This window comes from Acanthopagrus latus, chromosome 22 (assembly GCF_904848185.1).
Source record: "Acanthopagrus latus isolate v.2019 chromosome 22, fAcaLat1.1, whole genome shotgun sequence".
NCBI lineage: Eukaryota > Metazoa > Chordata > Actinopteri > Spariformes > Sparidae > Acanthopagrus > Acanthopagrus latus.
The window spans coordinates 13,761,164-13,774,612 of record NC_051060.1 but is presented as its reverse complement, the minus strand read 5'-3'; the positions used below and the strand labels follow the sequence as shown (position 1 = coordinate 13,774,612).

At 42.6% G+C, this 13,449-nt stretch overlaps 2 protein-coding genes across 5 annotated transcripts in view; one reads left to right on the top strand and one right to left on the bottom strand.

Moving 5' to 3' along the window:
- Window positions 1-9,084: 9,084 nt before the first annotated feature.
- Window positions 9,085-11,888, bottom strand: mrpl19 (mitochondrial ribosomal protein L19). The gene is made up of 6 exons (XM_037086607.1): window positions 11,728-11,888; window positions 11,401-11,524; window positions 11,177-11,295; window positions 10,628-10,762; window positions 10,233-10,414; window positions 9,085-9,611 (listed from the first exon to the last, which is right to left on the bottom strand). The coding sequence occupies exons 1-6, from the start codon at window positions 11,804-11,806 to the stop codon at window positions 9,390-9,392; spliced, it is 861 nt and encodes a 286-aa protein (XP_036942502.1). The 5' UTR covers window positions 11,807-11,888; the 3' UTR covers window positions 9,085-9,389.
- LOC119012612 (protein eva-1 homolog A) overlaps window positions 11,467-13,449 on the top strand; it is a 79,467-nt gene continuing 77,484 nt past the window's right edge. The window contains exons 1-2 of one of the 4 annotated variants that reach the window (XM_037086602.1): window positions 11,467-11,562; window positions 12,305-12,386. In XM_037086602.1, the coding sequence (XP_036942497.1) occupies window positions 12,368-12,386 (19 nt within the window). In that variant the 5' untranslated portion in view covers window positions 11,467-11,562; window positions 12,305-12,367. Of the gene's footprint in view, window positions 11,563-11,815; window positions 12,114-12,304; window positions 12,387-12,843; window positions 13,339-13,449 lie in introns of those variants that run through there. The other 3 variants (XM_037086599.1, XM_037086598.1, XM_037086600.1) reach the window with 3 other exon arrangements.

Genomic DNA, 13,449 nt, shown 5'->3' with positions numbered 1-13,449 from the left:
CGGCTGCCAGAGGGTTTGTTTTTATACCCGGCTCGGGTCAAATATTTGGAAATTAGTTTTACTCTTTCGTTTTAACCTGCTCGACGTTCCAGATGGGGAAGGGTTTACTGTGTCAGAGCGGTTTCAAAGAGTGTTTGGTAAGCTGTCAGTCACAGAGCTCTAAGTTGACATTATACTTTTAGCTTGGTTTTCATTGTGATACCCCACAGAAAAAAAACCCACCCATCTGGTTCCTCACAGAGTTTAAAAATGGCAATAGACAAGTTTTTTGCTTTAACGTATCATAGTAATGTAAATGTTGATTGCACAGTATAATGGTTTTAGAATAATGTCAGCATCAACATTCAGATTGGCTTCTGATAAACCTCACTATCACTTTTCTATTACCTGGTCTATCACATAGTCACAAGCTAAATTAGACTAAATGATGAGTAAACTCATGTTTTGGCCTGTTTTGTTGGTAGTGGCACCAACGATAATACCAGTTGGAAATGCTGATGGGGGAAGTTGAATTTCAAAAATCTTTGTTTTGGTTTGAGCAGGGATGACGTGTCAGTTATAATCCTTTAAAATACCCCAGTGAAGTAAATATTGATTGGACGATGTAATGGCTATTGAACAATGTCGCCATTTTTACATTCACATTCGTTCCTGATATACCTCACTCTCATTTTTCCTATTTTGTCTGCCACCAAGCACAAACTCTCCCAGGCAGCCTGGCACCAGTTATATCTGCTGTCCCATCTCCATTATTGACTAAATAAATGAATAACTTGTGTTTGGTCCAGTGTTGTTGTTGGTTGTGGCACCAGTGATAAGACCACATGGAAATGCTGGCAGGGGGAACTTGTCTGTTTTCACTGTAATTAAAAAAATAACCTGCATGTACTATTTCAAAATTCTTTGTTTTGGTTTAAGCAGGAATGATGAGGACGTGTCCGTTATAGTGTTTATTGCAGATATTTTTATAGTTTGATATAAATCTTAATGCTATTTATATTCAAAGTAAACAGATACATACATACATACATATGGTATCATGCAGTTACAAATAGAGTTTATTTGCCTAATTCAGTCTTATTTAACTTCTGAGCACTTTTGACCCACTTTATTCACTTCTATATTTTTTAAGTCGATTTGTATCTATATTTTAGTGTCATTGTCATTATAATTATTGAATTATATTTCATTAACATTTTTTTAATTGACTTATATATATATTATTAATATTTTAATTTATCTTTATAATAATTTGTTGCTTGTATTTATTTTGTGTTCTTTATCTTTTATCATTTTAACTAAAGCAATTGGTTTGTATAAGTCTCTAAATACATTGCTGTTTTCTTAACACTTTTTTGGAACTCATTTGGAGTTGCATTTTGATTAGTCCGAAAGGTGCTCTATAAATAAAGTTCCAGTGATTGATTGCTTTTCTAACTTTATTTACTCGAATCGAGGATCCAAAGATAGACAGTGTGAAATGTAGCGATTGATAAGACAAATTTGTGATTCCAGACTGTATAAATTAGACTGACCTGACGCGACTTTGTTATTTTTTTTACCCAAAGAAAACGTTGGCAAACAAAGAGGGAGTGCATGGTTTATCTTTGGCTCTACCAATCAGCAGGAGAAAGAAGGGTGAAAAACTGGTCACTTAACCTTTGTCAAAAAACAAAATAAGCCACCCTCGGTCAGCCACAGCAGGGGGTCAGTGCACCCGCTGAGGTGGCTGATCATTTCTCACCTACACTTCAGCTCAGGGAGCATCTTTGCCGCGTCATCCATCTTCACTTTGCATTGTAATTGTCTGCGGTGTGTGTGTGTGTGTTTCACACCATTTGTCAATAGTTCAGAGTGCATCTTCACTCATTCGTCTTCAGCGAGCGTCTTAAGTGTGCATTCTTTGTGTCCATCTCAGGTCATTAGTGGTCAGCGTTTATAATGGATGAATGGGGTGGGTGGCTATCAGGATAATGTGAAGGGCTCTCTCTTCTTGTCTGAAGCAGATAACACGATTGTGTTGCAACAGCATTTTCATCCTTAGAGTAAGATTCAGATCTTTCACTTATGTATACTTTATACAGTATACTGCCAGGCAGCTCAACCTATTATAATACATCATGATTTACTAGTTAATGTATATTTTGTTACTGATCTTTATCTGCTGAGAAACAAGTTACTGATGCTGTCAGATAAATGTAGTTAAGCAAAAAGTACAGTATTTCCCTCTTAAATGTAGAGAAGTAGAGGTGTAATGTCGCACAAAAGTGAAAAGCTGAAGTTAAGTAGAAGTAACTCAAATTGTGCCTACTTGAAAGTACTCACTCCTGTGAGAAGTTCACACTGTCCTTACAGTCCAGTTAGCTCCTATATAAAGACTTGACAAATATTTAAAGCCTCCCTCCAACCCAAAACATTTTTTCCCATTACTGAATCATTTGGAGACCTTCGCTGTGACAGATAATTTACGCGCAGTTTGAACCCCGGCGGCTGTTTTCATTTTCATCTGCTGAAGGTGGAAAGTTTATCAGGGATCACCTTAAATCTCAGTTTAAGGAGTGTACGTACTGTTCAAGGTTGATTTGTGACATCACAGTTAGTTTGGAGCCATTCGTCATCCAATATGCAACTGACACAAGTATAATGCAGACTCTAAGAATTTGGGGCTTTTCAGTAAAATAAGAGGTCTCTTGCATAGAGTGGTCAAAACATTTTCCAATGAGAGAGACGGAATGGATGTTCTTCATATGTGTACAAACATATCTGGAGGGGTGGAGCTTACCCTCACAACACCTTGTGTCCAGTCGTTCAACCTTTATTGAAATCTCGAGGAGCCATCGAGGGCATGAACTTTGAAGTTTCAAACGCGTGTAAACCCAACGTGACATTACTAATTGGTTTGTGGAGTACTGTTTTGGAGCTGTGAGTTCCCTTTCTTAGCTTTTTGGAGTGAGAAGTGACCATATTTGGGCGAGAGGGTGGAGGTGGGGCCGATGATGATTGGATTTGACTGAGAACTGAAGGACACACCGGGGTAGTGAGGTTTTTTACTCTAAAAGGGAAACCATCATTTACAAACATCATTCTGCATTGAGGAAGACCTGAAACTATCAATTAAGACCTTAAACTAATTGGGAAACTGTTTATTGGGGTAAGTAATCAAGTGAGAAATAGGGTCATTTTCTCATAAGCTTACATACAATCAGACTTCTTTTAGCAACCAGTGGAGTTGCCCCGTGCTGGCTATTAGAAAGAATGTAAGTTTAAGGCGCTTCTGAATTTGCTTTGCATTTCAGACCAGAAAACATATTTCACAAAGTCAGTGGTTTGTAATTGTAGTTTTAAATGGACCTATAGTGACAATTGTGGTATTAAAGTGTGTTGTTAAATGAGTGTGTGTAGCACAAAAACGGAAAGTGATGTCCCCAAATGTAGTGTTTGCGCTCCAGACTTTGAGCATGAAGCCACTGACAATGGGACCAATTTGATAAGGAAACTATAGATGATAGATAGATATGATGATATGTTGTCGCTAAGGGCTTTATAAATGAATATAAAATGTTAGTTTGAGATCCACTCAGTTGTTTGTTGACTTTCTTGAGGCCTTGAAGTGTAGAGTTCACCTGAGTTTCCCCTCACCGCTCTGGTTCCCTCCCACAGAGAAAAGCGCAGCGCTGAGGCGGTCTGTTACTCTTGAGTTTCCCATAAATGAGAATGCCTTTCAGTCTACATTTGCCACACATGACAAAATATACACTTCGGATTGTCAGACGATCTAAAGCTATGTGGTTTTGGCCCGGAATCAAACGGGCGTGAGCCTAAACGCCGCTCCATCCACTCCCACTTTTGTATATCAATGGCAATTTGGGCGAAATTGCCTCTCAGCTGCAGTTTGATACCAGAGGAAAAAAAAAAAAGTGAGGGGAGGCAGTGTGATGAAGCTGGCGGTGCCCAGTCCTGTGAATGTGTGTTCTGCCTGCATACTTGGCAGCAGATCAAGGTGAATCTGGTATGAGCAAGGGAATGAGCTAAGGAAAAGTGTGAGCTGAGAGAGAGAGAGAGAGAGAGAGAGCAGTGTGTGTGTGTGTGTGTCTGCATTTGCAGCCCTCATTAGTCAACTCCAGCCCTGCATTCACAGTATGAACGCGCCACTCCTCCCCTTCCCCTCACTCTCAGCCTCTCAGCTAAATGAGGTTAATAAACTCAAGCGTTTACTACCATCACCAACACCATCCCTCCTCCCCACCGCTTTCCCCTTCATCTCCACCTCTGCTGGACCGGCACTCCTCCACCTACCTCCCTTCTCCTTCGCTAAGCCTCCCCTCATTCTTTCATCTCCAGCTGAAACGCTTTCTTCCTCTCTTCCTCACCTCTGTTTTATTGTCATTGTTGCGCGGCGAAAGCTCTGGGATTTCCTCCCTCTATTTCCCAGGACAGAGCTGCAATTACAGCTCAGGAGAGAGAAGAAGACCAGCTGTGCATGGGAGCCGGGGAGCAAGAAGTGGGGGAGATGAAAGATGAGGGCGCCCCTCAGAGGCGAGGGAACGAAACTGCTCGCATCTCGGCCGCAATATTTCTTCCTCACATCAAAAGGGGGGCGGGGGGGAATACTTTCAGACCACATGGCTGTTCTCTCTGTTTTTGTTAGTACCAGACAGGGTCATCATGACCAAACAGGAATAACAACCAATCATAACGAATAATGTGCTGTGTTATGACCCGGCTCGCATGTTGCACTGAGCCGTTAAAACACGCACACACACACACACAGTGCACAGTGATAGCAGTGATACCAGGGAAATGTGAAGAATGCATCAAACAGCCTTGGGTGCCCTTATCTTTGGACAGCATGTGGACAGGGACATCCTAAGAGAAGAGAGAAAAAAAAACCCACAATATGATATGATTGAAAAGTACACATAAACCTAAAGGACAAATTCAGACAGCTGTGACCTGAATACGTGCAGGAATGCCATCGGGTCTGGGCACCATGTCAATTCTTAATATGTTTGTGGGTGAATGTCTCAAAACACACATTGTTGCCGTTGGTGTGGCTTGTTTTCCCTCTCATCTTGTCACGTCTAGCCTTCAGGCGCAGAATCAATCAAACGTCTTTCACCGCCGCATCGCATATTACTTATTATAACGTGCTACCTGCAGTGCAGTACAGAACACGTGACCCTATCTAGAATTTAAAAAGGCCCTCTGTGATTTTTTTTGTCCCGACATCTGACTGGATTACCTTCAAACAAAAGGTTTAAGATTTATTTGCACCAGGTCTGGTCACAGTGTTCCTCTGATCATATGACCGAGGGCCTTGCTATTTATCAAGGCCCCAAGCTGTTAAACCTTCTTGAGTTTTTGCTTCTCCAGAACACACTGGGTGATACGCAGCAATCGTGACTTTGCACAGTCACTCATCCTGCTGCCAAACGGACGCTACATTTTTTTTGCTGTGGTGGAAGAAATATTCAGATCATTTACTTAAGTGAAAGTGCTTAAACCACATTCCTTTCTTGAGTGTTGCCATGCTGATCCCTCTCTTCTTATGCTCGCAAAGTTATGGCCATCTCCACCTTTTTCCATTAACACCACTCTAGCTGTTGGGGTCTTTAATCCTCCTGTGATCAGCCTTGAACTTTTTGCATTTTGGCCTGCATTTGGCTCGAACAACCTGGAATGTAGATTTCTCTCAATTGACGTGACATTGAATGAAATGGCGGGTTTGTGCTGGTGTTTGTGCTCTGTTCTTCTTGTCCGGCAGTAGTGAAGACTCTGTCAACCAATCAATGGACTGCAGTGCTTCCAGCACCCCAGTGGAGGCAGAGACATGGGATTTGTTGACGCTATTAAAATACAGTGGTGGAAGGTTACCAAGTACATTTACCCAAGTACTCTTCTTTAAAGTTGTAATGTGGAAAGAACAGGGAAGTCGTGTTGTATTTTAACGCTCAGAGTGCTTGAACAGCATGTTGATAGCTGTTTGAAACTTAATATTACCACATGATTTTGTCCTAATTGTCCTACACCAGTGCGTTCCTCAAATAAAACTAAAAATGACTTGAATTGCTACTTTTTGAACCATCAACCAAACACTTACTTTTGTCCACCATATTCACATGAATATGATGTCGAAAGTTGGTAGTCCTGTACCAAACCTTTGACATTTTTTTTTTAACTTGGCGGTGAGTTCAGGCGAATTTTCTAAGTCAGAAACAAATTTTTCCAATTATTCCAACTGCACATGAATGCACTAAAATGCGGTGCTTTACCCATATTAGTTACTCAAAGTCAAGATATATAGGCTTTTTTTCCTCTCATCTCTTAAGTGGAAATGCAAAATACTAAATCGCTGGAGTCGTCTTTTAAAGCAACACAATGTAACTTCCTGGAGAAGGACAGCTGATTCATAAGTCTCATCTCTAGATCGTCAAATACTGACGCTTTGGTTTGGCAGCTTGGGATGACACTCCACAACCAACTATCTTGCTGCAGGAAGTTACATATTCTTGCTTTAAAAGTCCTGTCCTGTACAGTCACCCCTGCACTCTGGATATCTGTGAACATGTGCTTTGATGGTCACTTTTTTCACGTACATTTTTAGGATGCTTGGCCCCAACTGGATAAGAACACATGACCCAGGCGGTACTGCCAGAGCTCCTCCACACACACACACACACACACACACACACACAGGATCACATTATTAAAATGACTCTGATATGTGCCTGTTCGACTTGAGGCATCAGCTGCTTGCGATGTAATGTTTCCCAACAGCTGTCGCACTGTCAGGTTGCCTGTGTGAGAGAGAGTGATGGCAGCAGGAGCCTCCCCGTCAGGCCCATGGGACAGTCGGAGAGGAGCAGACGGTCGTGTCGTTTCACTGGAAACATATGGTGAAACTCAAGTGTGTAATTTACCTAGGACTACGGGTGGCCCCGAGTAGCGCATACACACATGCTTACACACACATGTACACACACACACAGTGACAGGGTGTAATTTACCTGGGGCCTATGGGTGGCCCAGTATCCCGTTGCACTTGTCATACACAAAGACAGCTCAAACACAGTTCACACTCGCCGGTGGAGACGGAGAGAGTGAAACTAATTTCCCCAGGCCTGCAGACAGGAGAGTAAGAAATCACGCGGTGACAGAGACGTTAAGAGATCAGCGCACCGTAAAGGTTCAGAGAGCGAGGCTGCATTCGCGCCGGTGGAGGACATTACCCACAAAATCTCACTCATGTGGGAGTTTTGCTGCACACCCTGTATCACATCCTCTCCAATTCATCAGCCTGGCTCCTTTTCAAAGCCAGCGCTATCCTCCCTTTGGAGTGAGAGCGAGATGAAGGTCATGGGAGCACCGGCGATGGGGAGGAAGAGGGATTAGAGGAGTGTGTCCCTCCCTACATTCCTGCACTGACCTTCGTAGTGGTGTGGCACTGTAGCTATCATCGGCCCACCATGCTTTACAGTCCACTGCCATTGAGGGGTGGGATTACGGGCTGCTCAGAACCTGCATGCCCCACCCCGATGCCACGGCAACGGTGATTGGAGCGTATCTCGTTTCACATGAGGACTGACAGAAAGGCTATCCCAGACGTTTACAGTTGGCACTGTTTGAGGTGTCTGTCTGTGAAGGCTGATATGATAGCCTGTCTGCAAGTCTAGGTGTATGTGTGTGTGAGAGAGAGAGCTGGTGTTTGATCTTCTTTCCCAGCCAAGGGGCTTTAACTTCACTCCAGGTGCAGAGAAGTCAACCTGAGGGCATGGGAGGCACATACAGTTGAGATCCCAAAGCACACACACACACAAAATCACACACTGAGGCAGGAAGTTTCCTTGAAGCAGTAACTCAGACCGAGTAACTCTGTGGTTTGAACTGGTTTACAGGTCCGGTGGTGTCGCCGAGGAATGCTTCTAAAGAATCGGGCAATGTGCTGTAGCATAAACATTTCTGTTACCGCCTCCACATGTGAACATCAATCAGTCCCAAACAGAAGTACTGACAGTAGGAAAAAAAAAAAAAAAAAAAAAAAGGTGAAAGGGCCGGCTGGTTCAGTGGGTAGTGTAATGACAATGTGCAGGACTGGCTCTCAAACTACTGTACACAGACGCAGATGAGGTTGGTTTTTCTTTGCTGCAGGTCAGGTCTGATTGGGCAGAGTCACCATCAGGACTAAACACACCGAAGAGAGTCTGCGACTGAGCTTTTCAACAGGTGCAAATTTTGATAAACCAAACCGAGCCATTAACTCCACCCAACTGCGTGGATTTCTTGAAAGGTTAACTGCGTTTCTTTTACTCCATTAGCTAAGACCTAACAGGAATAATCACTCTCTGCATTCGTATCCATCTCCACACAGGAACTCTGTGTGGTCCATAATGAGCTCAGTAAACATCTGCTACTCCTGTATTAGAGACCATTTTCTCCGCGTCTCATCCTGTAATATGGAGAAATTAGAGTGCAGGGACTCATTCAGCATGTTTATACACACACACACACACAGAAAGAAAGAGAGAGAGCGCAGACATAACATCAGGAGTCCAAGTGTTTTTATACTACCCAACTGACGCTCTAACATACCATCTCGACACCACAATTTTCCATCCACAACAGTAAAACACTACCGGGTGTCCTTGGTGTATGGTCCCTGAAAACCAGGGTTGCTTTTTTCCCCAAAGTGCAGGATACAGCGGCCTGTTCCAAGAAGCAGGTTTACCGATTTATCAGGATATCTTTACTTAGTTAGACCCAGAAGCCTCTCAAATCTGTGACAGGTAAAATATTTTTTTATAGGGGTAAAAACCAGAGAACTGAGAGAAACTGCTTTTTCAGAAAGAGAACTAAAATAATACACTGTTTGTTTTAGCATGGCAGGAGTTTCCCTAAAAACACTGTAGGACACAACAAAGGTTTGTTTATGCAACTGCTGGCGGATGAGAGAATTTATGGTGGGATAGTGCCACCTAGTGTCAACACTCCATTACTCCACAGCAAGGACACACATGGACCTGGCTAGAAAACCAAACAGGGGCACAAACTTTTAGGGTGGAGAACAAAATAAAAATCAAAAGCTTGTAAGGTTTAATAGCATTTATTGTAGAAACTATGTAATGGATGGAGTTGTAAATGTCATAACTCAGGACAGTTACATTAACAACTCGTGATGTACAGCAGACTGACGAAACAAAGAGAAGGCGGCATGATTCCTCTAAGTAGATCACCAGTTTCCATATCGGTTCCTCCTTATATACACTGGTGTGACTGCAGTAAACCATCAGGATTAACTTAAACTGATGAGCAGCAGAGTGTTCGACATCCCTGCAAACCTCCATATTTCAGTCTTTTCCTAGTCGTGAAAAGCTATAGATTGTAAATGTACTTCACTTGCTCATCTCCTGCTGGACCTCACTGAGGATCTGCTCCTCCAGTTTGGATGTGTCATACTCCTTCAGCATGTCGTACTCCAGCCAAGGCTTTGCCCACTTCTGGGCGTGCTCCATCTGCTCTGGGGTCAGGGACCTGTCGAAGCGTATGCCCTGGATTTTGAACTTGGGTCGTTCCCAGCGTTTGGACCACGGCTTTGGGCGCATCCTTACCTTCAGCTGTTGAAAAGACAGAAATGTTTTATAATTTAGATTCCTCTGTTTTTCATACTTTGTTTGCTTTATGTTGGTTATGAATTTAACTTGGGCTGCAACTAATGATTGTTTTCATTCCACATTGCTCAGACGTTCATTTTCTCAACTGATCAATTTGTTGCTTGGTCTATAAAATGGTGAAAAATCATGATTATTATTTCCAAAAGCCCAGGATGACAACCTCAAGTCGCTTGTTGTATCCAGAACTTAACATGTTTAATTTACTTTCAGAGGAGTAAATAAACCAAAATATACTCAAATTAGGATTTTTTTTCTTTAAAACTACTTACAACAATTTAATTAATTATTAATTAATTAATTATCAAAATACTTTGCAATTAATCTAATAGCTGACATTGATTAATTGTTACATCTCTAGATTTACACTTAGAAATCAACACTAATTTCTAAAGTTAAAAGATTTAGACCAAATCACCCACAAAAGCCATGATTTCTATCATGATTACTAGAAATAATACTTGCAATAATATGAATAATAATACATGCATCTTTCTGAAAATGAAAATTGATAATATTAAGCACAACAGATGAGATTGGAGAGTCTCCATCTCAAAGCTCTCTCACCTTGTTGATAGGCACCTCTCCTGTGGGGGAGAAGGGCTCAGGCTTCATGTCTGGGTCAATAGTGCTGTACTCCGGCAGAGCATCTCTTAGGTACATCAGGTTGTCATCCAGCCTCTTCTCCAGCTTCAGCAATTCAATCTGCTGGATACGAGGGCTGTATAGCTCGTAGCAGAACTCCACACCTGAGCCAACAAAGCATGACTGAAATGGGCGTTTTGCCTGAAGGCAACCTGGTTAACTTTACTGAACATGTTAAAAATCTCTTGCTTGGTGAACTGAAGACAGAAGCCTTTCATGTTCCTCAACCAAATTATCGATGATCACAGTAACGAACTGTGTGACCATTAGTAAGTCTGTGATGGATTAGTAATAACAAAGAAAGTAATTAATCTCACCTTGGTTGTCAATGATGTTCCTCAGGACAAATGTGGCTCCCAGCCCGTGTCCGCCCCTCTGGATACAGATGCCAACAAAGCGGTTTGCTTTCCCACTGGCATGAGGGTCGGCCATGGTCACAGCCAGGATACTCCCTTAAAACAAGCAGAATAATTCACACCATTTAAAAACGAGATACTTAACATACTACTTGTTGAATCTCATTCCCAGGTCATCAGTGTTTGATATCATTGAAATGTTGAATTATGATACAAACAACAGACCTCACGTAAGACACCAATTATATTTGTAAAGTTTTGGGTAAATAAGTAAAATAATGATATGACTGTACAATAGGGAAAAAATAACAATACATTGTGTCAAACAATAGTTAACTAAATAGTTACTATATATTGGAGAATGCCTGGTATGAATGCGGTCTTGACAAGGGATTTCCTTTTTGATTCTTTGTAAGCCACAACAGGTTGTGGGGGGTCTGAACTTGCCGCCTTTAATGAGCCAACACCATAACAGTACAAATGAGCTGACCATATGAATGGACTGCTTACCTACGTAGAATTCGGGGACATTGAGCACTTTCCTCCTACGGATCATGTCTTTCCTCTCAATGTAAAACTTGAACGGGTTCGTTCTCTGTCTGGGAGGGATGAACTCTGGGCTCAGATGGCTGACAGGGAGAGACAGGACTTTAAGCAGTCATATTTCGCATGTTATGCAGCTTTGGTGTGTGTCTTAATGAGTGTCGATAGTGTGCTTATTACGCCGATCATACCTTCGCAGAGATGCCACAGTCTGTGTTTTATCTATGATGACAGGTTTCGCTGGAGGAGTGAATTTTGGAGGCTGTTCGCTGCTGCCCCCCACAGCAAGACGACACATAGACGTGGACAGGAACCCTGGAAATAACAAGTAAACGGCACACTATGTCCAAAAGGTTCGAGCAAAGTCGGGGTGAAGAGAGCTAACGCTAGAGCCACCTTTAGCTAGCCACATTAGCTCGCAGCTAGCTGATGTAAATTGCAGCTACGACAAATCTTCGAAGTCCGACAGCAAACTATAAAGTTGAGCGGTGAAAGCAGAGCCTGTTCGGTTTACTTACGTTCATTCTGGAGCTGGAGGTTTCGTAATAACCTCAGCGAGAACATTAATTTGTCGAGCCCTCTCCCACAGGCTGCCATGATTGACCTTCCGCAGACACGCGCAAGTAGAACGGAAGCCGTGATGATCAAAATGTCTTTGAAACGCGATTTGCCCGAATCGCAACGGAGCCCGCCGTCCACAAGATGGCGGAACTGTTCTGTCGGTTTTTACACGAGCTCACTTGGACCCATTTCAAGTGCGAAAGTGTGCTATAAACCAGTAGTAACACAATACAATAATACAAAAATTGAATTCAGTCAACAAAACTGTAATAATCAAAGGCTGGACCGTCCACAAGATTACATACTTAAAGTGAAACCTGTCTGTTTCATTTTGTCAGCACTGGTGAGAGACATCTTCCATGTTCTTTCTAAGATTACATAAAATACACACAAAATACTTACTTTTTCGTCTTTGGATATACTATGTAAGCTATTTGCACTGTTGACATTCATATTGTTGTCTACCTACTGTGTGCTATCAACAGCTCAGGGAGAGTAAGTTAAGCTTTCTGCTTTCTTTGTCTGCATTCACAGATTGTTCCAGCCAGCTCTTTTAAAGGACATGTTCCTCTGTTCCTCCCAGAACTATGGAGAAGTATGGAGATCCTCTATTTCTGTAACATTAACAATAACACACATTAACGGGGCTCCATGTGGTGTTCAAACTCAGAATTTTAATATTTAGAAGTTTTACAAACTCAGAAATCTTCATTTTCCCCTCATAACTGAATAAACAAGATGTTATTAGAGAAAAATAAGGTCCCTAAGCTACGTAGGTGGCGTGGTCCGCCACATGTAAACAAAGTCCTTTAAGGTCAGTTTGTTTATTCAGTCATGAAAACAAAATGATGTGTTAATTTAGTTTGTTAAGGCATAAAAAAAATCTGCTAATGAAGATCTTGCCCTCCTGATTAAAATGTCTTCCTTAAAACTACACAGTGCACCTTTAAATACTGGAGACTCTTTCATGTACATTACTGCATCAATTATTTTACTAACACACACAAAAGCACTGAAAAAAAATATGTGCATAAGGTGTGAGAAAGTGCTCACTGGTGGGACAGAATGACAGTGTCGCTGGATTATCGCATGGTGTCTGGTACTGAACTCCGGGTCTTTGAGACCATGCAGGGGCGCGGCGGTCCTCCAGGTGGGCTGCCTCCCTCCACACACACACACACACACACACACACACACACAAACACAACACGCAGTTAGAAAATGCTCCCAGAGAGCAGCGGCAGCGCAGAGAGCACTGCTCCAGCCCCCGGAGGAACTCCCGATCCCGGTCTCACTCTGGAGGAGGATGAGGCGGAGACAATAGAGACATGATGGGACCGCACACCAGAATCTGAACACCCCACCACCACCATCACCACCACCACCCCTCAATGCTGCTGCTGCTGCTGCTGGACTTTCTAATGCTACGGAGGAAGTCCAAAACTTTTCCGCTTCAAGGATGTTCTGCTCGGATGGGACTCTCTCAGCCGTCACTTATGCGCTCCTGTTGGGAATAACGTGTCTGACCGTCCTCTGCGACCTCACCAAGGGATCCTCGGACTTTTCAGGTGGGGGAGTGAAAGTAGTGCGGAGCTGTTTCAAATCAGCGATCAGCACTTGTTGTTAAGTCTGACTGCTTGTGTCGCCTCGTTTACGCTCCATCCTGTCTTTACGCATGG